A 16,654-nucleotide genomic window follows, 5' to 3' on the forward strand; every position below is an offset into this window, starting at 1 on the left:
ATTTTTTTTAAAAGAAACACCTCTTTTGATACAAAATTTATTTAAATATTCTCAAGTGATCATAGATGATAGGGATTCATTTTTGTCTAAATGCATCAATTCAACACTGACATGCAATGAAGTGCAGTTGCTGATTTTATTTTCCATAATATTAAAGTTTAAAAGTAAAATAAAATTATCAACCAAGTTAAATAAAATTGTTCTAAGATCTTAAATTTTTATTACTAGAATGAAAATAAGCATGTATGATTTTAAATGTAAAAATTGCACAGTACAGTAACAAAGGTAAGTGAAGGAATGTAAATCAGTCAATGTTAACTATGCATTTGATGTTATTTATAAATGTAAATTGAACAGTGATTTATATTCGAGAGGAACTTTGTTGATGTGTTGCATAATTTTGATGAGATTTTCAAATTAATTTGGCACTTAAAATGTTTAGTTCCTTTTACTATAAGCTACAAAAGCATGGCTGTGTTAAGCTATAAAAAAGCTGCATTTTTTTTCTATAAACATATTTTTGGATTTCATCCAAATACCCTATCTCGAATGTGATTAATGATATTTTAATGACATATATTCTATAAATGGTAATTTATTGTCAAAGCTTATTTTGGACGTGGATTCTTTCCTAAAATAATTTACAAACTTATGAGAATCATATTTAACTGTAGTATGTATGTTGTAATTGCCATTTCTATAGAGGAATGTAGTGATTTATGATATAAAAATAGCAGCGACTGCAAATTACATGACTACAAGCAATTCATATATATTTGAAACTTGAGTTCTTAACTATAAATATGAATTCATTCAAATCATTTATATAAGATATATTTTTGTATATTACACAATATTGCATAGAAAACATTTGTCATAAATATAATTTCATTAACCTAGATCATTCAATTGACTGCTCCGAGTTAAACCAAAGAGATCTTATAAGACTGCATAGATTTAGTTGATTCTACAACATATTGTACTTTTTTGTAAACAAGAAAGTAGTTTATAACATATCAAATATGAAACAGGGTGATATGAAGTAGCTTCCTATTATAAATTACAATTATTGCTTTGCACTGCCAAAAGCCATTGCACCACGTGAAGGTCGAAGTTACGACCAAACTCATCTAATTAACTAGGTTGTTGTAGAATTTTGTAAATCTAAATCATAAAAAAATCAAACCAAAAATATAATACTGCACCGGGTTTCGCACCAATTTTAAATAAATACACAATAGTTATATGCAGTACTTTCCGTTAATAATATATATATTGAAACTTTGGTATTGGTGTTAGTGTATCGAAAGGCATAATAATTATATTGCTATGATTGAAGGCTTTAGAATTAAGCTACAGATCGAACAACTGGGTTTGACACTGGTTTTAACGTGCGACGATGATGCTCGATGCTGACGCTTGTCGTCAGAAGCCTCATAAAGCCTAGGCGTAGACAAGGACACGTGCGAGCGTCGGCCGGCGCCCTGTGACGCGCCGTCAGGACGAAGGGCCAGACGCGCGGCGGTCGTCTGACAGCTATGAAGAGTCATCGTCGTACCACGTGCGAAAGTCGCAACTCTCGTCATAGTCGTCCTGTAGTAAGATATTTGCGTTTTATATATCGACGCTTGAAAGGCAAACATGACTAAGCGACAATAACTGCTTTGTACATAAATGATAGGCAATAACCATATTCGATGCGCAAAAAATATATATTTCTAAGTCTATTAAAATCATTTCAATCCTACAGCTACTAGCTAGATTCTACTACAGCTATATTCGTTAAAATATATTTTGTTTTCAGGTATTTCAACTTTAAATTAGTCTACTGTAAAGTTCACGCATTGTCGCTTAGTCACGTTTGCCTTTCAAGCGTCGATATATTTTTTTTTCATTCTTAATTAGAGCCATACACCAATTTTTTTTTTTATGCTTAGATGGTTGGAGGAGCTCACAGCCTACCTGATGTTAATTGATTACTGGAGTCCATAGACATCGACAACGTAAATGCGCCATCCACCTTGAGATATAAGTTAGTTCTCTTAGTTAGGTCTCAAGTATAGTTGCAACGTCTGCCCCACCCGTCAAGCCGAAACGCATTACTGCTTCACGGCAGAAATAGGTAGGGTGGTGTAGTACCTACCCGTGCGGACTCACAAGAGGTCCTACCACCAGTAATTACTTATTAGGGGTTAAGTCGCTTTTCATGTTTAACCTAAAATTATTTTGAATACTAAATGAAACGGGATAACTAACCGCCATCCAAACATGATCAAGAACGTCCTCTGCGGCGAAACGCAGTTCAGGTTGTGGACGAAGCATGTTGGCGACGAGGTCGATGGCCCCGGCCGACACGCGCTCCCAGTGCGGCGCGGGGAACTCCAGTCGCGCCGAGAGGATCGCGTCGAACAACTTCTCCTGGTCGCCGTCCGGTGACGAGAAGGGCGGGAAACCGCACAGCAGGATGTATAAGATCACTCCCGCGGCCCACACGTCGATCTGATCCAAACATAATGCTATGTTTATATATTACGTATGTACATATATGTATATATATTATGTATATGTATATTATGTATTTCACTGGATTGGTACACCGCGCGTAGTTCGTTTCCAAATAATTCTTGTCCACCTGATGGTTGTCTGGAACAGATCGCTCTTAGCGATAAAACCGCCAATTGTACTTTTTTGTGTTTAATGTATTGCACTGTTTATTTGTTTTTTGGTGTACAATAAATAATACTCTCTATCTCTATGTTTAACTGAGTTGCATATAGAAGTTTTTTACACACCTTCTCACGTCGAGGTTCTCTACACAGTGATTACGTGTTCCAAGCGATCCATTAATGGACATGGCCCAATATGACAGAACGCTTTCGTAATGATATAGATTCTGATTACCACTAAGAAAAGTTTACAGGTATATGATATCGATAGGTAGGACAAAGCTGTATTACATACGTAATAAAGGTTAGAAATCATTTATTTTAATTTCATTTTACGTTTTAGAACTTAGCTCAAAAAAATTTTTTTTTATATTTTATTTTATTTGTTTATAAAACGAAATAGGGTTTTAAATATATTCTTAATAAACGGCAGAGTGAAAGTACTGGGATCTTGTGAGCCATAGGTTACCTATAGACTATTTAAAAGACCAGGAAAAAAATCCCATCAATACCTTATACAAACTTTATAATTATTCTTTTGCTCTCATGCTGTCAAGAACTTGTAGTGCCTACTTGTACTCTGCATTTGGGACAGACTCTTCTAGTTTAATTAGAGTTTTCCATTTTAATGAAGATATATGGCTATACATACTTTGCGCGACGGCCCAAATAGGCACTAGTACTATGCTAACTAGCTTATGTAGTATTGTGTATACCTTCAGTCCATATCCAGTTTCGAGGAGAATCTCCGGAGCAACATAAGTAGGAGTGCCACAGACGGCATGAAGTGGTCTCCAAACTTCAACTGCGAGACCGAAGTCAGCCAGTTTCAAGCCGCGGATACTTCCATCCGAACCCACTTCCACCTTCATAAACATAAATACACTTATGACATTTCGTCTTCTCGCATTAAAACTGTATAATCTCAAAAATTAATAATTTTACAGGAGAGTGTTTTAAAAGTTTAACATGTGATAATTTTTAATATTAATCATCTTTGCAACAGTTATTTTTTATTTTTTACCAGTTACATTATCTGTCTTTTAAAGTAAGATAAAAATAAGTATTAATTTTGTTATAGTAGTCAAAATATAGGTAAACAAAAAAAAATAAACTAAAACTACGTTCTTTTGACAATATTTATAAGAAAAATACTGGTGATACCAAATGATAACGCATATTAACTCAATTTCGAATATTTTTGTAAATTGTACACTTTTAAAAAAGCCGATTTCATTTAGTCATATCAATTTCTTTAATCTTAGCACAATCATAATTTAATTTTATTGCTTACCATATTAGTCATATTTCATCATCTTGGAACTCAGTAATAAAGTGATTGAGTGCAATTAAATTAGGTACTTAATTTCTGTGGTGATCAGCAATAATGGAATAAATTTTAGTGTTAGTGATATTAATAGCTTACCAAAAGATTTTCAGGTTTGATGTCACGATGTACTATGGAAAGCGAGTGTAGATATGCAATAGCTGATGTTAAATGGCCGATTAGCAAACGAGCTTGCGGTTCTGAGAATTTGGAAGCGACCGCGATACTATCGAATAAGTCTCCACCTAAAAATATAATTATGATCAAGCTATGTTACAAATCGTCAGATTTACTTAGCGTATTATATTTCCTGGTAATCGTAATATTAAACTGGTAAGTATAATTCAAAGATCAATACTTTCAAATGTATTAGTGGAAAACAAAAAAAAATTAGGTATTTTCATGCGTGTCATACTATGTTTCAAAGCAAATATTGATTTAACTTATCATAAACACTGACTGCAAGGGAATCGGCATCGAAAACAGATTAGCGATGGGTTTTCGTTACAATAACAATAAAAAATGAAGTCTAAAAATTACTTTGCGTCAATGTAATGTCACAACACATTCAGTAGACGTGCCGAGTCAGCGATTTGGTATTAAGGGGGGGAACGTCCGCCAGCACCATCGCTATATTTCAGGCGGAAACGCGAAGAAAACATGAATTTTCCATAATGTCAAGTACTTCTCCTTAACATACCGATTTAATATCGTTTTGGCTTCGGCAACGTATTATCACCAAAGTTAAGTGTATGTTATTGTTACTGTGGTTATTAATGACTTCATAAACCATGTTTCAAGCCTGATGAATGTGTTTTAAGTGCGGTTTATTTAATTATTCTTTAATTATTATTTTAATATTTATATGGGAAGTACATTAACATCATTTTATCACTTAAAACCTAACATGATTAGTTCTATATGTACTCACCGCTGACATATTCCATAACAAGGAATAACCATTCAGGACTATCTTGTTCTTCTATTAATGACACAATACGAGGGTGACAAAGTTTTCTCATTACTCTTACCTAAAAATGAAGATATTTTAAAATATGTAACTACAATAAAATTGTATATTTAACTAAAGCTTATATAAATATTGGTTCGATTGCAAAAACTTCGATATATTAAAAATCTAAGAATAGTTTTTTTTTCTCTTGAAGATGCGTCTTGTGCATATTCATTATATGCCTTTGCTAGTTAAAAATTAAACCTGTCGTAATAATGTTTAAAATTTACGTTTTTAACGCTTTTATTAGTAGAAACTGACTAAATGCAGAGATCTTCTGCATTCGTAAAATTAAAAATATAAATTCAAAATATTTCTTTATTTACTCTTAACGGACTATGCCAGAAGGTTACGCCCCAACTGTGAGTGGTCACCGTCGATCATGAATATCATCATTAATAGGACACAACCAAGCCACTGCCTACCGCTTAGGACTCTTGAAGAACATGTCATGGCGATCAGGGAACATCTCGCAGGGGTGATAATTTCAGAATTGATGGTATATGGTACTACTGATCTCTGAAAGCGCACTGAGGAATAACGTGGTAATTTCAGGCAGTACACAATGACATGATGCGCTGATATAACCACGAGTTGTATGATATTTACAAAGATCCTAATATCATAAGAACTATAAAAATTGGACGCCTACAATGGGCAGGACATGTAGTTCGAATGGAGGAAACCAGAATGCCAAGACAACTACTATATGGCAAACCGGAGGGCCGCAGACATCGTAGCAAGCCCAAACTCCGCCCAAACTATGCAGATAGCGTAGAGCACGACCTCAAAGTTATCTGTGTCAAGTACTGGAAAGAGAAAGCCCTGAACAGAGCAGTCTAAAGAGACATACTGGACCAGGCTAAGGCCCACCTTGGGTTGTAAGGCCTAAGATGATGATGATATGGTGCGCTGATAAAATGACCGAATTATCTAAAAGAATTCGTAAGAGTACGCGAGGATATTGTAAATCAGGACAACGACAAGAGAAGACGTATGGCTTAAGCGAAGTCCCTCGAAACTAATTTGTATATCGACGCTTGAAAGGCAAACGTAGAAATATATAATTTTGCGCATCGAATATGATTATTGCCTATCATTTATGTATAAAGCAGTTATTGTCGCTTAGTCACGTTTGCCTTTCAAGCGTCGATATGTACAGGATAAATCAATATCCGAATGACTAGAGGCTACATACACTACACAATCAAATTTTTCACTATAAAAGGAAAATAAATTTAATAACGACTCACCTCCGCCTCAACGTAATGTTCTTTGCCTTTGCATTTCGCTTTATCAATAACTTTAAGAGCGTAATCCTTTCCGGTAGTTCTGTCTCTGCATGTCCTTACAACAGCAAAATTGCCGTCACCTGTACGAGAAGCACACATTTTAATATTATTGATTGTGTTAAGAGCCACTGCTTGTGATGTGATTTGTTTTTTTTTATTTGGGTGGACGAGCTCATAGCCCACCTGGTGTTAAGTAGTTACTGGAGCCCATAGACATCTACAACGTAAATGCGCCACTCATCTTGAGATATAAGTTCTAAGGTCTCAAGTATAATTATAACGGGTGCCCCACCCTTCAAACCGAAACGCATTACGGCTTCACGGCAGAAATAGGCAGGGTGGTGGTACTTACCCGCACAGACTCACAAAAGGCCCTACCACCAGTAATTACGCAAATTATAATTTTGCGGGTTTGACTTTTATTACACGATGTTATTCCTTCACCGTGGAAGTCAATCGTGAACATTTGTTGAGCACTTATTTCATCAGAAAAATTCGTACCCTCCTGGGATTCGAACACCGGTGCATCGCTTAACACAATGACTAATTTACTAATTTACTAATACTTAATTTTAAATGATTTGCTAGCATATTTTGAGTTAAGCTTTAGCTAATATTCAGTTTATCATTTATAAGAGTATAGGAGAACAATACTGTAACTATGTTTAATCGTCGCGCATCCGAGCGCCAATTTAAACTTCAACATGTACGTGTTGGAGCGACTTTACTCAAGACATTTTCACGTTATAATCGGCGTCAAATAGCGTTAGATTTAACTTATATAAACCTTCATCGTAGCTCTAATTTGGTTAAAAATAGCTTCTTATTAGTTTAGAGACCCAATAAGGGAACGTATGGAAATGACGTCGATATACTATATTATCATACCGATGATGCTTCCGACGGAATACTTGAGTCGGAGCGGGTGCGGCAGGGCGGGGTCCGCGGGCGCGACGTCCGGCTGCACGTCGCCGCCCGCCCCCGCGCCCGCCGCGACCCCCGCCTCGCGCCCGCACTTCACGGGCATGCGGGGCTTCGGACCCGACCTAAAAAATACATGCTCATTACTTACTACTCGTAATTACTGTGGGTGACTCACGTGTATTTATTTATTTTATAATATTTTATTATAATTACACTACACAACAACACATACATACTTTATTTTATATCAACACATTCATTTATCACACAATCATACAAAACATTATAGACGAACCGGTCGTCGCATTTTACCGATGTAGTAGCAAAATATTATCGCCGCCGCTATACTGCAGTTATCGCCTGACTTTGCTTGTAAATTTATTTTGTTTAGTGTAAATAATGTTTTGTATGATTGTGTGATAAATGAATGTGTTGATATAAAATAAAAAAAGATGCTGACAAACATTTCGAGACGGTAGTATATGGAGCAAGACCCAAATCTTCTACAATAATAGCCTATTTGGCATGCGAACCCTGACTACACAAGCAACTGCAACTACATCCTGTGCATAGGAGTTGTATCTCTACCATATTTCACACAATTCGGAAATTATTTCTATTCGTGCTTGACAATTCTACGACTCAGGAAAGCTAAACAAAATCAGCGTAAAATTATCAACCAAATCGAACCATAACACCTATAAAAAGTCTGTTGACCCTATCTAGTTGCAGGGTTGTAAAGATCGACTTTAATCATTTAAACCTCTTTTTATTAAGTTATTTGTATAAACATAAGTATGAAAGTTCAACGTCATTACTACAACTGTATTTCTAAATATTGCCTGCTTTGCCGCATAAAAGCAACAGGCTCTACCGTATGCGCAATACATGACTAAACTTCAAGTTACGTACTAAAAGCCAGAGTCTAGGAGCTTTAGTTTAAAAGAGACGAGAGGCATCACCGGGTTGATTAGGTTGGCAAATTCGAATGTATAAATATATGATTCACTCACCTTGAACTTCTTGTAATGGGAGTTTTTCGGCACTGGGATACGGCTTTATTCTCTTCAAATTCTAGTTCGAAATCTTCTTGATTGACTCTGAAATTAAGCTATGTTTAGTTTTTTTTAATTGCTTAGATTAGTGGACCAGCATCTACAACGTAAATGCGCTACCCACCTTGAGATGTAAGTTCTAAAGTCTCAAATATAGTTACAACGGCTGCCCCACCCTTCAAACCGAAACGCATTACTGCTTCACGGCAGAAATAGGCAGGGTGGTGGTACATATCCGTGCGGACTCACAAGAGGTCCCACCACCAGTAATTACGCAAATAATAATTTTGCGGATTTGATTTTTATTACACGATGTTATTCCTACACCGTGGAAGTCAATCGTGAATATTTGTCGAGTACGTATTTCATTAGAAGAATTGGTACCCGCCTGGGATTCGAACACCGGTGCAACGCTCAAAACGAATGCACCGGACGTTTTATCCCTTAGACCACGGCGAATTCAAAAATACACAGTTAAAAATAAAAACACAGTTTATTTTTTAATATGAAATAAATTTGCAGACAATCCTGCGGTTACCAAATCTGTGATGTAAATTCTTGAGACAAAGATTTCACAATTATTTTTGGGTTAAATGATAAAATGTAATTTAATTTTATACCTCTCATTGCCATATGCAAAAAACACATCTTCCTCGTCGAAGAATTGATGCAGAGCTGTAACTTGAGTCCCAGACGATGTGAAAACTTTCCTTACACATCCCGTATCGAGTTTCACGCAATCCGTGATCGCAGCCAAGGCATGCTCGAGTGTCGGGCTATTACGTTTATTCAGCAATAGCCGACACACCTGAAACGTTGTTTTAATTTAAGTCGCATCAACACCCTCAGTATATTTTTATAGTACCCTCAAATTCACGGCCCACAAAATAGTAAGTTTTATTTATTAATTGCTTAGATGGGTGGACGAGCTCACAGCCTATCCGGTGTTAAGTGGTTACTGGACCCCATAGAGATCCACAACGTAAATGCGCCACCCACCTTGAGATATAAGTTCTAAAGTCTCAAGTATAGTTTTACAACGGCTGCTCCACCCTTCAAACCGAAACGCATTACTGCTTCACGGCAAAAATAGGCAGGGTGGTGGTACCTGCGGATTCACAAGAGGTCCTACCACCAGTAACGTTTGTTTAACGTGGTGTTTAACGTCGCTCATTCCAGTTCGAAATTTCATTCGAGAAACCAATGGTACGTTGTGAATTTGAATTCTTGAGATGTACTATTGAACACGATGGATGCGACTTAACGGTACCAAGGATTAACTTTACTAAAGACGTCGGAATTAAACTATAATTTCTCATATCTTAATAGATAACTCTAATTTCTCATATATTACTGGTGGTAGGACCTCTTGTGAGTCCGCGCGGGTGGGTACCACCACCCTGCCTATTTCTGCCGTGAAGCAGTAATGCGTTTCGGTTTGAAGGGTGGGGCAGCCGTTGTAACTATACTTGAGATCTTAGAACTTATATCTCAAGGTGGGTGGCGCATTTACGTTGTGGATGTCTATGGGCTCCAGTAACCACTTCACACCAGGTGGGCTGTGAGCTCGTCCACAAATCTAAGCAATAAAAAAAAAGATAAATAGTTTTACTAAATGCTAGCGGATCCGACAGATGTTTTCCTGCATATACAAAAACTTATTCAAGTCTATCCAGACGTTTAGTTGCAGTATAGATAAATAGCCTAGATGCCGACTGTAGCGCCATATGCCGGGCTGATTAGTGAATCTAAACATCCAGGGCGCCACCCAAACACATGCAAAAAAAATTCATTCAAATCGATCCAGCCAGACATACACACGTATAGTAGATTTATATGTAATAAAATAACACGTGGTCATATTTTTTCCTAAAAAGTTTTGTTTTAAAAACGAACTACATATTTTATATATTAATTATGAATTATCTCGTGTTTTCGCGATTCGTAGAAAGTTAAAGTTTAAACTGGCCTTTATGATTCAATCTCGCTGTTATCATTTTCTACGTTACGAATACTATACATTTTTCCCGGAAAACTAAGCTGTTAAAATTAAATGAAACAATAAAATAATAAATCACAGATTAAGTCGTTAAAGTGATTGTAATTAACAATTTCAAATTTAATGAAATAGTTTTAATCGTAATAATGTAATGAGAAATCCGTTCACAAGATCATTATAAGCTGTTCTTTGAATAGTATGAGCAATGTCATCAAATTTTATCTAAAAATAGATTGTAGTTCGAGTTATTGTAGTTCGAGTCAATGTATTTGGTAAAATTCAAGAACAAATCTAGTACACTTAATACAGGTTACACCACTGTATTTTTTTATTTTACGACACGATAATTATTCAACGTTTATAAATTGCCTCTCAAAGGAAAACGAGCAAAAACGTGATTTAGACTAATCTTCAACCACCAGTAACGGAGACCTAAGTTTACTAAATAAACAGCAACTTTCAATTAGAAACGAAAACAAAAATTGTCGTATAGCATTTATAACAAAATTAAAAAAAATATAATATCTTCTACACTTTTTGCTACAATCTTCTACAATCGTAAACGTAATTAAATTATTTTACGGTTTAATATCGCTTTTTTTTTGTTTAAATTATATTATTTTCGATGTTTTGAAAACTTTAGTTTTCGTGGTCACCGCGCGGTGGTGGTTAGTAATAAGGTAATCGAGGGGTGATAGGACTATTTCGTTAAAGCCAATAAGGCAATTCGCTTAATATGCTACATTTATCTTTGTAATTAAAGGTGCGTTTGATTTGGTATTAGCATCAACAGTTCCATATTTTTAATTGAACTTCAATTAGGTTTCAAATTCAAATAGCTGAAGAAGTGTTTTTATTGTAATTTTTTCCAAATTTTAAACTTTACATGGCTCTCCTGTAAAGTTGCAAAGATGTCGCTTAAACCAAATAGCCTTTCTCTAACTCTTCGTAATTACAGTTAAAACGCGATATCAAACCAAAGTAGTTTAAAATTGATTTTTGCCCTATTACTATCTTGTTAATCATTTTAATTATACGTAAGTTGCTTCTCCTTACTTACAAAGCTAATGATGATTCATCGCTAATGCACGCGCGAACTAGATATCAAGTTATCACGATAATCCGACGAGTAATTGACAAAATGGAGACAACTTATTTCATTATTATTATTGAATTATTTTATTATGAATATGAAATTATATTATTATTATTGTCTTTATCACCATGATAGAAGACATGGAATTGTGTGCATGAGGTAGGTATACGTATAAAATCCAACGACGAGGCAAGTCTAGTTAAGGATATTAGAGACAAGAGTCGTGTAAGTCGTGAACGGCCGCTTCGAACGCAATTTTTGACTTTAGAGCCGAAATTCCTTAATCGCGTCATGCGCCGCATTCGTGATATCTTTAGCCAAAAATAGTCATATCTCCAACTCGCACATGCGCCAGAAATTAATGATAAGTTTTACGCTAAAAGGAGCTACTTGCATAAAATAAAAATGATTAACAATAAACAAGAGAGTGATTGACAATTTTTGTTGTCAGAACCTTTTTGACTGACAGTTTTTTTTTTCTTAGTGAAAATGATTCCCTATTTACAAGACTTTTTCCGTTCCTGTTCACTGGTAGCCTAAAAGGCTATTCCGGCTACGCCCGGACGAGTAGGTGAGCTCACGGGCTCAACCTGAGATAATTTGCTAACACTAGCACGAGCAGTGCTTTGCAGAATCTACGACCGGATCGGACTCGCGACCCCTTGAGAAGATCCGGCGAGAAACTCGGTGGGCTTAGAAGACTATTCGTCAATGAAGGTCGCGGTAGGGCCGCACATTGGGACCACTTTTGCTCATTGTCCTTTGTATTTTTGTAATGTATTCGATAAAGTTATCCCTATCTCAATATTTTGGGAGTCTTCAACAGAGCAAAGCAGTACTTCACGCCAATACCAAGGATTGTTCTTGACACAACACAGGTTAGGTCTCGCGTGGAGTACTCTAATGTCTAGACCAACGCACTCAAATACCAGTCGTTTGTAACCTTGGGGGACTTTTTGGCGGGAACGCGAGGAGTGAAGTTGTGTGATTTGTTTTATTTTGTCTATTCAGTGTAATAACGGTGGTTTATTAACTGTTTAATATCTGTGAAAGTGCAAAAATGTGGGAAAATGAAACAAAGCCGCTGGACGTAACTTCTCGGGATCCTCCGAAAAGTCCACTGAAAAAATCTCAATAAATGACCACCATTTCACTGAGATTATATTTCATCTCATTAAATTTCATCCCATTTGATTAATGTTTCAAGTTAATCATCTTCATTTCATTTCACTCCATATTAACAATTTTTCATAAAAATAAGAATATAAATTAAAATAAGACATGACCTAAATCGTCTCAGTTACCAGGTCATAAAATTCCATAAAAAAAGTAACCTTGGGTGTAGAATGGACTATAGTTATTTCTAAGTATTTAAACAGGTAACATAATAATATGTATTACACAGATAACACATGTTTTATTCAGAAGTCAGATCTTTGTGTTATACAGATGACATATGATGATTACTCTGAGGCCCTATCTCAAATATTTCTGTCATCTCATATTGCTTCCTCACCAAAGTGTTCTCAGATATCATTCCCTCCATGTACCACCTAAGTTTTGGAATGAACTTCCCTAGACATTGTTTCCTGAGAGCTTTGTGATGAGCTTGTACAAACAATATTTGAGGAAAATCCAGTGGTAAGCAGTGGCTTGGCTTTTCTCCTGCTGTTGGATAAAACCTCGAGCGACATTCGTACTCATCAATACGTGAGCCGTCAAATTGTCTGCTTCAATAACTAAAGATTTTGGATTGGACAGGATTTTTTTTAAACTATACTGTTTAAGCTTACCTTGCGAGGCTTTACTCCGTTTCTAATAATAGTAACTAATCGTGGTCGAACTACGTTCTCACCAGCAGGACTGACTCGCGGTGTCCCGTTACCGGTAGTGCTGCTACCATTGGCCTAAACAGAAAATAAATCCAATATATAATATATATTCCAATATATTTATATCTATACTAATATATAAATCTACAGTGGTTTTTACGATGTTTCGTTATAACTACTGAACCTCGACTGAATCTGATTGACTTGAAACTTGGTATCCATGTAGAAAATACATGTACTTAATGGATAAGCTAATATTTATATGAGTGTTGGACTCCCTAATAATAATGACATTAAATAATAATGTTAATTTTAAATGTCCAGCAAAGCGGGCAAGTACGGCTAGATTTGTATATTTTTAAATTTTTACTGTACAAATACCTACTTGCATTTTGATAGAGCAAATAACATAACTAACTTTAAAATCCTTTTTCACTATAGCAAACTAAGCCCAACATGTTTTTTTGTATCAAAGATAATTTGCAACGTGATTTAGGATTTATAAATTAATCTTTATACGATCCATGTCTACAATAGTTTGCTTAATCGCTCAATTGATAATTTTACTCTTTGTTGATCCAGTAGGATGCATCATAGCTGTTTTAAGCAGCCTTTAAAGCTGGGACCTATGGTTGATTTGATAAGAATAGCATTAATGATTTTTTTGCTCAAAATTATTTAAGTATCTTTTACACATATGTAAAGCATATCAAGCATTATAAGATATAGTTATTGGTATGACTAATGTTAGTATAAAGATTTATCAACCTCAATGAGATCAATGGTAACATGATACATCACAGCAAATCAGTATATGAAATGTAAAGAAAATTACAGCTTTACATATTCAAGTACTGACAGTTTTTGCTCCTCTAGTCTCATAGTCAGCAATGTTAATAAATAGAACCAGTTTGGTCCGCACAAAGTGACTTGAAACTATTCTATCTAAAAAAACATAATGAACTTTGGCCTTTCTAACCTCACCAAGACAAGTGACAGAGCATGGACTTAGCCAGGAGAGGTGAGATTTACTAATAATTAACAGTGTATCAGAAGACTGTCTAATAACTCAAGAGCAGCTCTGATCAAACACTTCTATATGTTCAACTAGTTGAAATTTTAACTTACAGGCATACACCGAGGGGTTTTGTGATTTGCTCGTGCAGGAGATGGACTCGAACTATCATTTAATGATTCGGGGCCACTCAGTCTAAAAGACTGCGGTGTAACGGCACTTGCTTCATAATCTAAGCGTTTGAATGGTTCACCAAACCCACTACACACATATGATTGGCCATCTTCTAAATCATCTAGCTTTCCTATCTGAAAACAAACATTTAAATTATTTTTTTATAGTAATGGTACTCTTATTTTCTATGTAATATGCTAGGTTTACATCTGATATATTTATAAACAGAATTTGGAAAAAATTAGGACTTGTGTACTTGCCTTTCTACCTTCAAGAGAATAAATAGTCCGAACTCCACTTGGCAATGTAACATTATCGACAAGCACCCTTGTCAAATCTGCTGTTAAGCTATCAAAAGACCTGTAAAAGTTTATAGTCTACATACCATCATTTTGTTAACATTCATCTTTTAGGGATTATAAGACACAAGTGATATACTATAACTATTTTTCTGGAATGCACAATGTGGGTAAGCAATGAGCGTGAATTGAATTAATAACTGCAACACAACAACACAATTGTTCAATAGCTATAATTTAAAATAATATAGTCCCAATTTTTTCAAAGAGCAGTTACTTTTACACTTCTATTTAACAAAAAATTAGTTGAATTTAATTTACATTGTGCAAGTAGACAAGAAAGTGAAAGTTCCAATTACAATTTTATTTTGTTAAAATGTAATTTCCCAACCTATATCTTTCTGGCAAGACTGGTATAATAACGCCGGAATAAAATTTGTCTCCATTCCTATAAAATCGAATTCGTTTAGCTTTTCTGGTTGGTTGGGCTCGCAGTACATTACTACGTCGGCTCGTTCTATTTTTTATAATTTCCATTTCACTCAGGTCCTTTTCTAACTCACAAACCGAGCTCGATCGACTCCCACTACGGCTTAAGTTATTCTCCATCTGGAATTCATAGAAAGTAAGTACAAAGTTACTAGATCATTTCACGGATTACAAATCAGATTCGGTCCGTACCTTCTTTTCGTTTTTGGGCCAAATTTCATGAATCGCTTAGTGGTCTAATAGGAAGGAAGTTGTCACTTTTTACATGTGTTCCATTTTGCTCTTGTTGTAACGAAATATTTTTCTTATTATAATAACGCACGAATCACGTAAAACTCAACGCAAGCACCTACACTTCATGAGGTAAGAAGAACACGAATTAATGAGCTCAAATACTATGGAAGTTTCAACTGTTATTTAGACATTACCATAGATTAACACAAAGATAGTAAAGATACCACAGAGGATAACACTCTAAGAAAATTATTTTCTAAAAAACAAATTATTTAAAAATAACTTTTGGTTAGAAAAACGTTTCTGACATTCCTAGAAAATTGTTTTAGTGTGGACCTCAACTGTATCATTGATTTATAAGACTGATATTAGTTTCCGAGTATTAGTAAATATTGTATAAATGTATTTTATTGCTTAGATGAGTGGACGAGCTCACAGCCCACCTGGGTTAACTGGTTACTGAAGCCCATAGACATCTACAACGTAAATGCGCCACCCATCTTGAGATATAAGTTCTAAGGGTCTCAGTATAGTTACAACGGCTGCCCCACCCTTCAAACCGAAACGCATTACTGCTTCACGGCAGAAATAGGCAGGGTGGTGGTACCTACCCGCGCGGACTCACAAGAGGTCCTACCACCAGTAATTACGCAAATTATAATTTTTCGGGTTTAATTTTTATTACACGATGTTATTCCTTCACCGTGGAAGTCAATCGTGAACATTTGTTGAGTACGTATTTCATCAGAAAAATTGGTACCCGCCTGAGATTCGAACACCGGTGCATCGCTCAACACGAATGCACCGGACGTCTTATCGCTTAGGCCACGACGACTTCATAAATAACTATTTAACCATTGATATACCCCAAATACTAAAATTTATATTTTTTCCCTACCTATTTATTCGCTAATAGCCTATGGTAGCTATTCCAATTACGTCCGTGCGGGTAGGTGGAATCATGGGCTTAACCTGAGAGAATTTGCGAATACTAGCCCTAGCAAGGGCAGTGCTTCGCAGAATCACCACCGGATCGAAATCGCAATCTATTGAGAAAATCCGGCAAGAAACTCAGTAGGCTGTGTCTATGAGTTAGTTCAGCCGCCGAACTCTTCATCGTAATCGACGAGTTCAACGAAGACGATGACCGGTGCCTGAGAGATCTAAAAGCACCGCGATAAGACATGTTTCGGGTGACGGCAGCTTTGCGTTGCGCCACCTGGGTCGGATAGGTAATTAG

The 16,654-nt window shown here is 35.9% G+C and overlaps 1 protein-coding gene across 1 annotated transcript; it reads right to left on the bottom strand.

Annotated features, from left to right (window-relative positions):
* Positions 1–23: 23 nt before the first annotated feature.
* On the bottom strand, positions 24–15,723 carry LOC101746436 (serine/threonine-protein kinase GA29083). The gene is made up of 14 exons (XM_012692517.4): positions 15,373–15,723; positions 15,083–15,300; positions 14,653–14,752; positions 14,332–14,526; positions 13,165–13,278; positions 8,897–9,084; positions 8,235–8,321; positions 7,186–7,343; positions 6,259–6,377; positions 4,925–5,024; positions 4,093–4,238; positions 3,383–3,532; positions 2,257–2,499; positions 24–1,593 (listed from the first exon to the last, which is right to left on the bottom strand). Exons 2-14 carry the CDS (start codon positions 15,298–15,300, stop codon positions 1,537–1,539), a joined length of 1,875 nt encoding a protein of 624 aa, XP_012547971.1. The 5' UTR covers positions 15,373–15,723; the 3' UTR covers positions 24–1,536.
* Between the last annotated feature and the right edge of the window lie 931 nt (positions 15,724–16,654).

The sequence above is a fragment of the Bombyx mori genome, chromosome 15 (assembly GCF_030269925.1).
Source record: "Bombyx mori chromosome 15, ASM3026992v2".
NCBI classification, from domain to species: domain Eukaryota; kingdom Metazoa; phylum Arthropoda; class Insecta; order Lepidoptera; family Bombycidae; genus Bombyx; species Bombyx mori.

Coding starts and splice junctions, on each gene's coding strand:
- LOC101746436 (XM_012692517.4), bottom strand. CDS start 15,300: ATGGAGAATAACTTAAGCCGTAGTGGGAGTCGATCGAGCTCGGTTTGT. Junction 14,753..15,082: donor GTCTTGCCAGAAAGATATAG/GTTGGGAAATTA, acceptor AAACTTTTACAG/GTCTTTTGATAGCTTAACAG. Junction 5,025..6,258: donor AACATTACGTTGAGGCGGAG/GTGAGTCGTTAT, acceptor CTTCATTTTTAG/GTAAGAGTAATGAGAAAACT.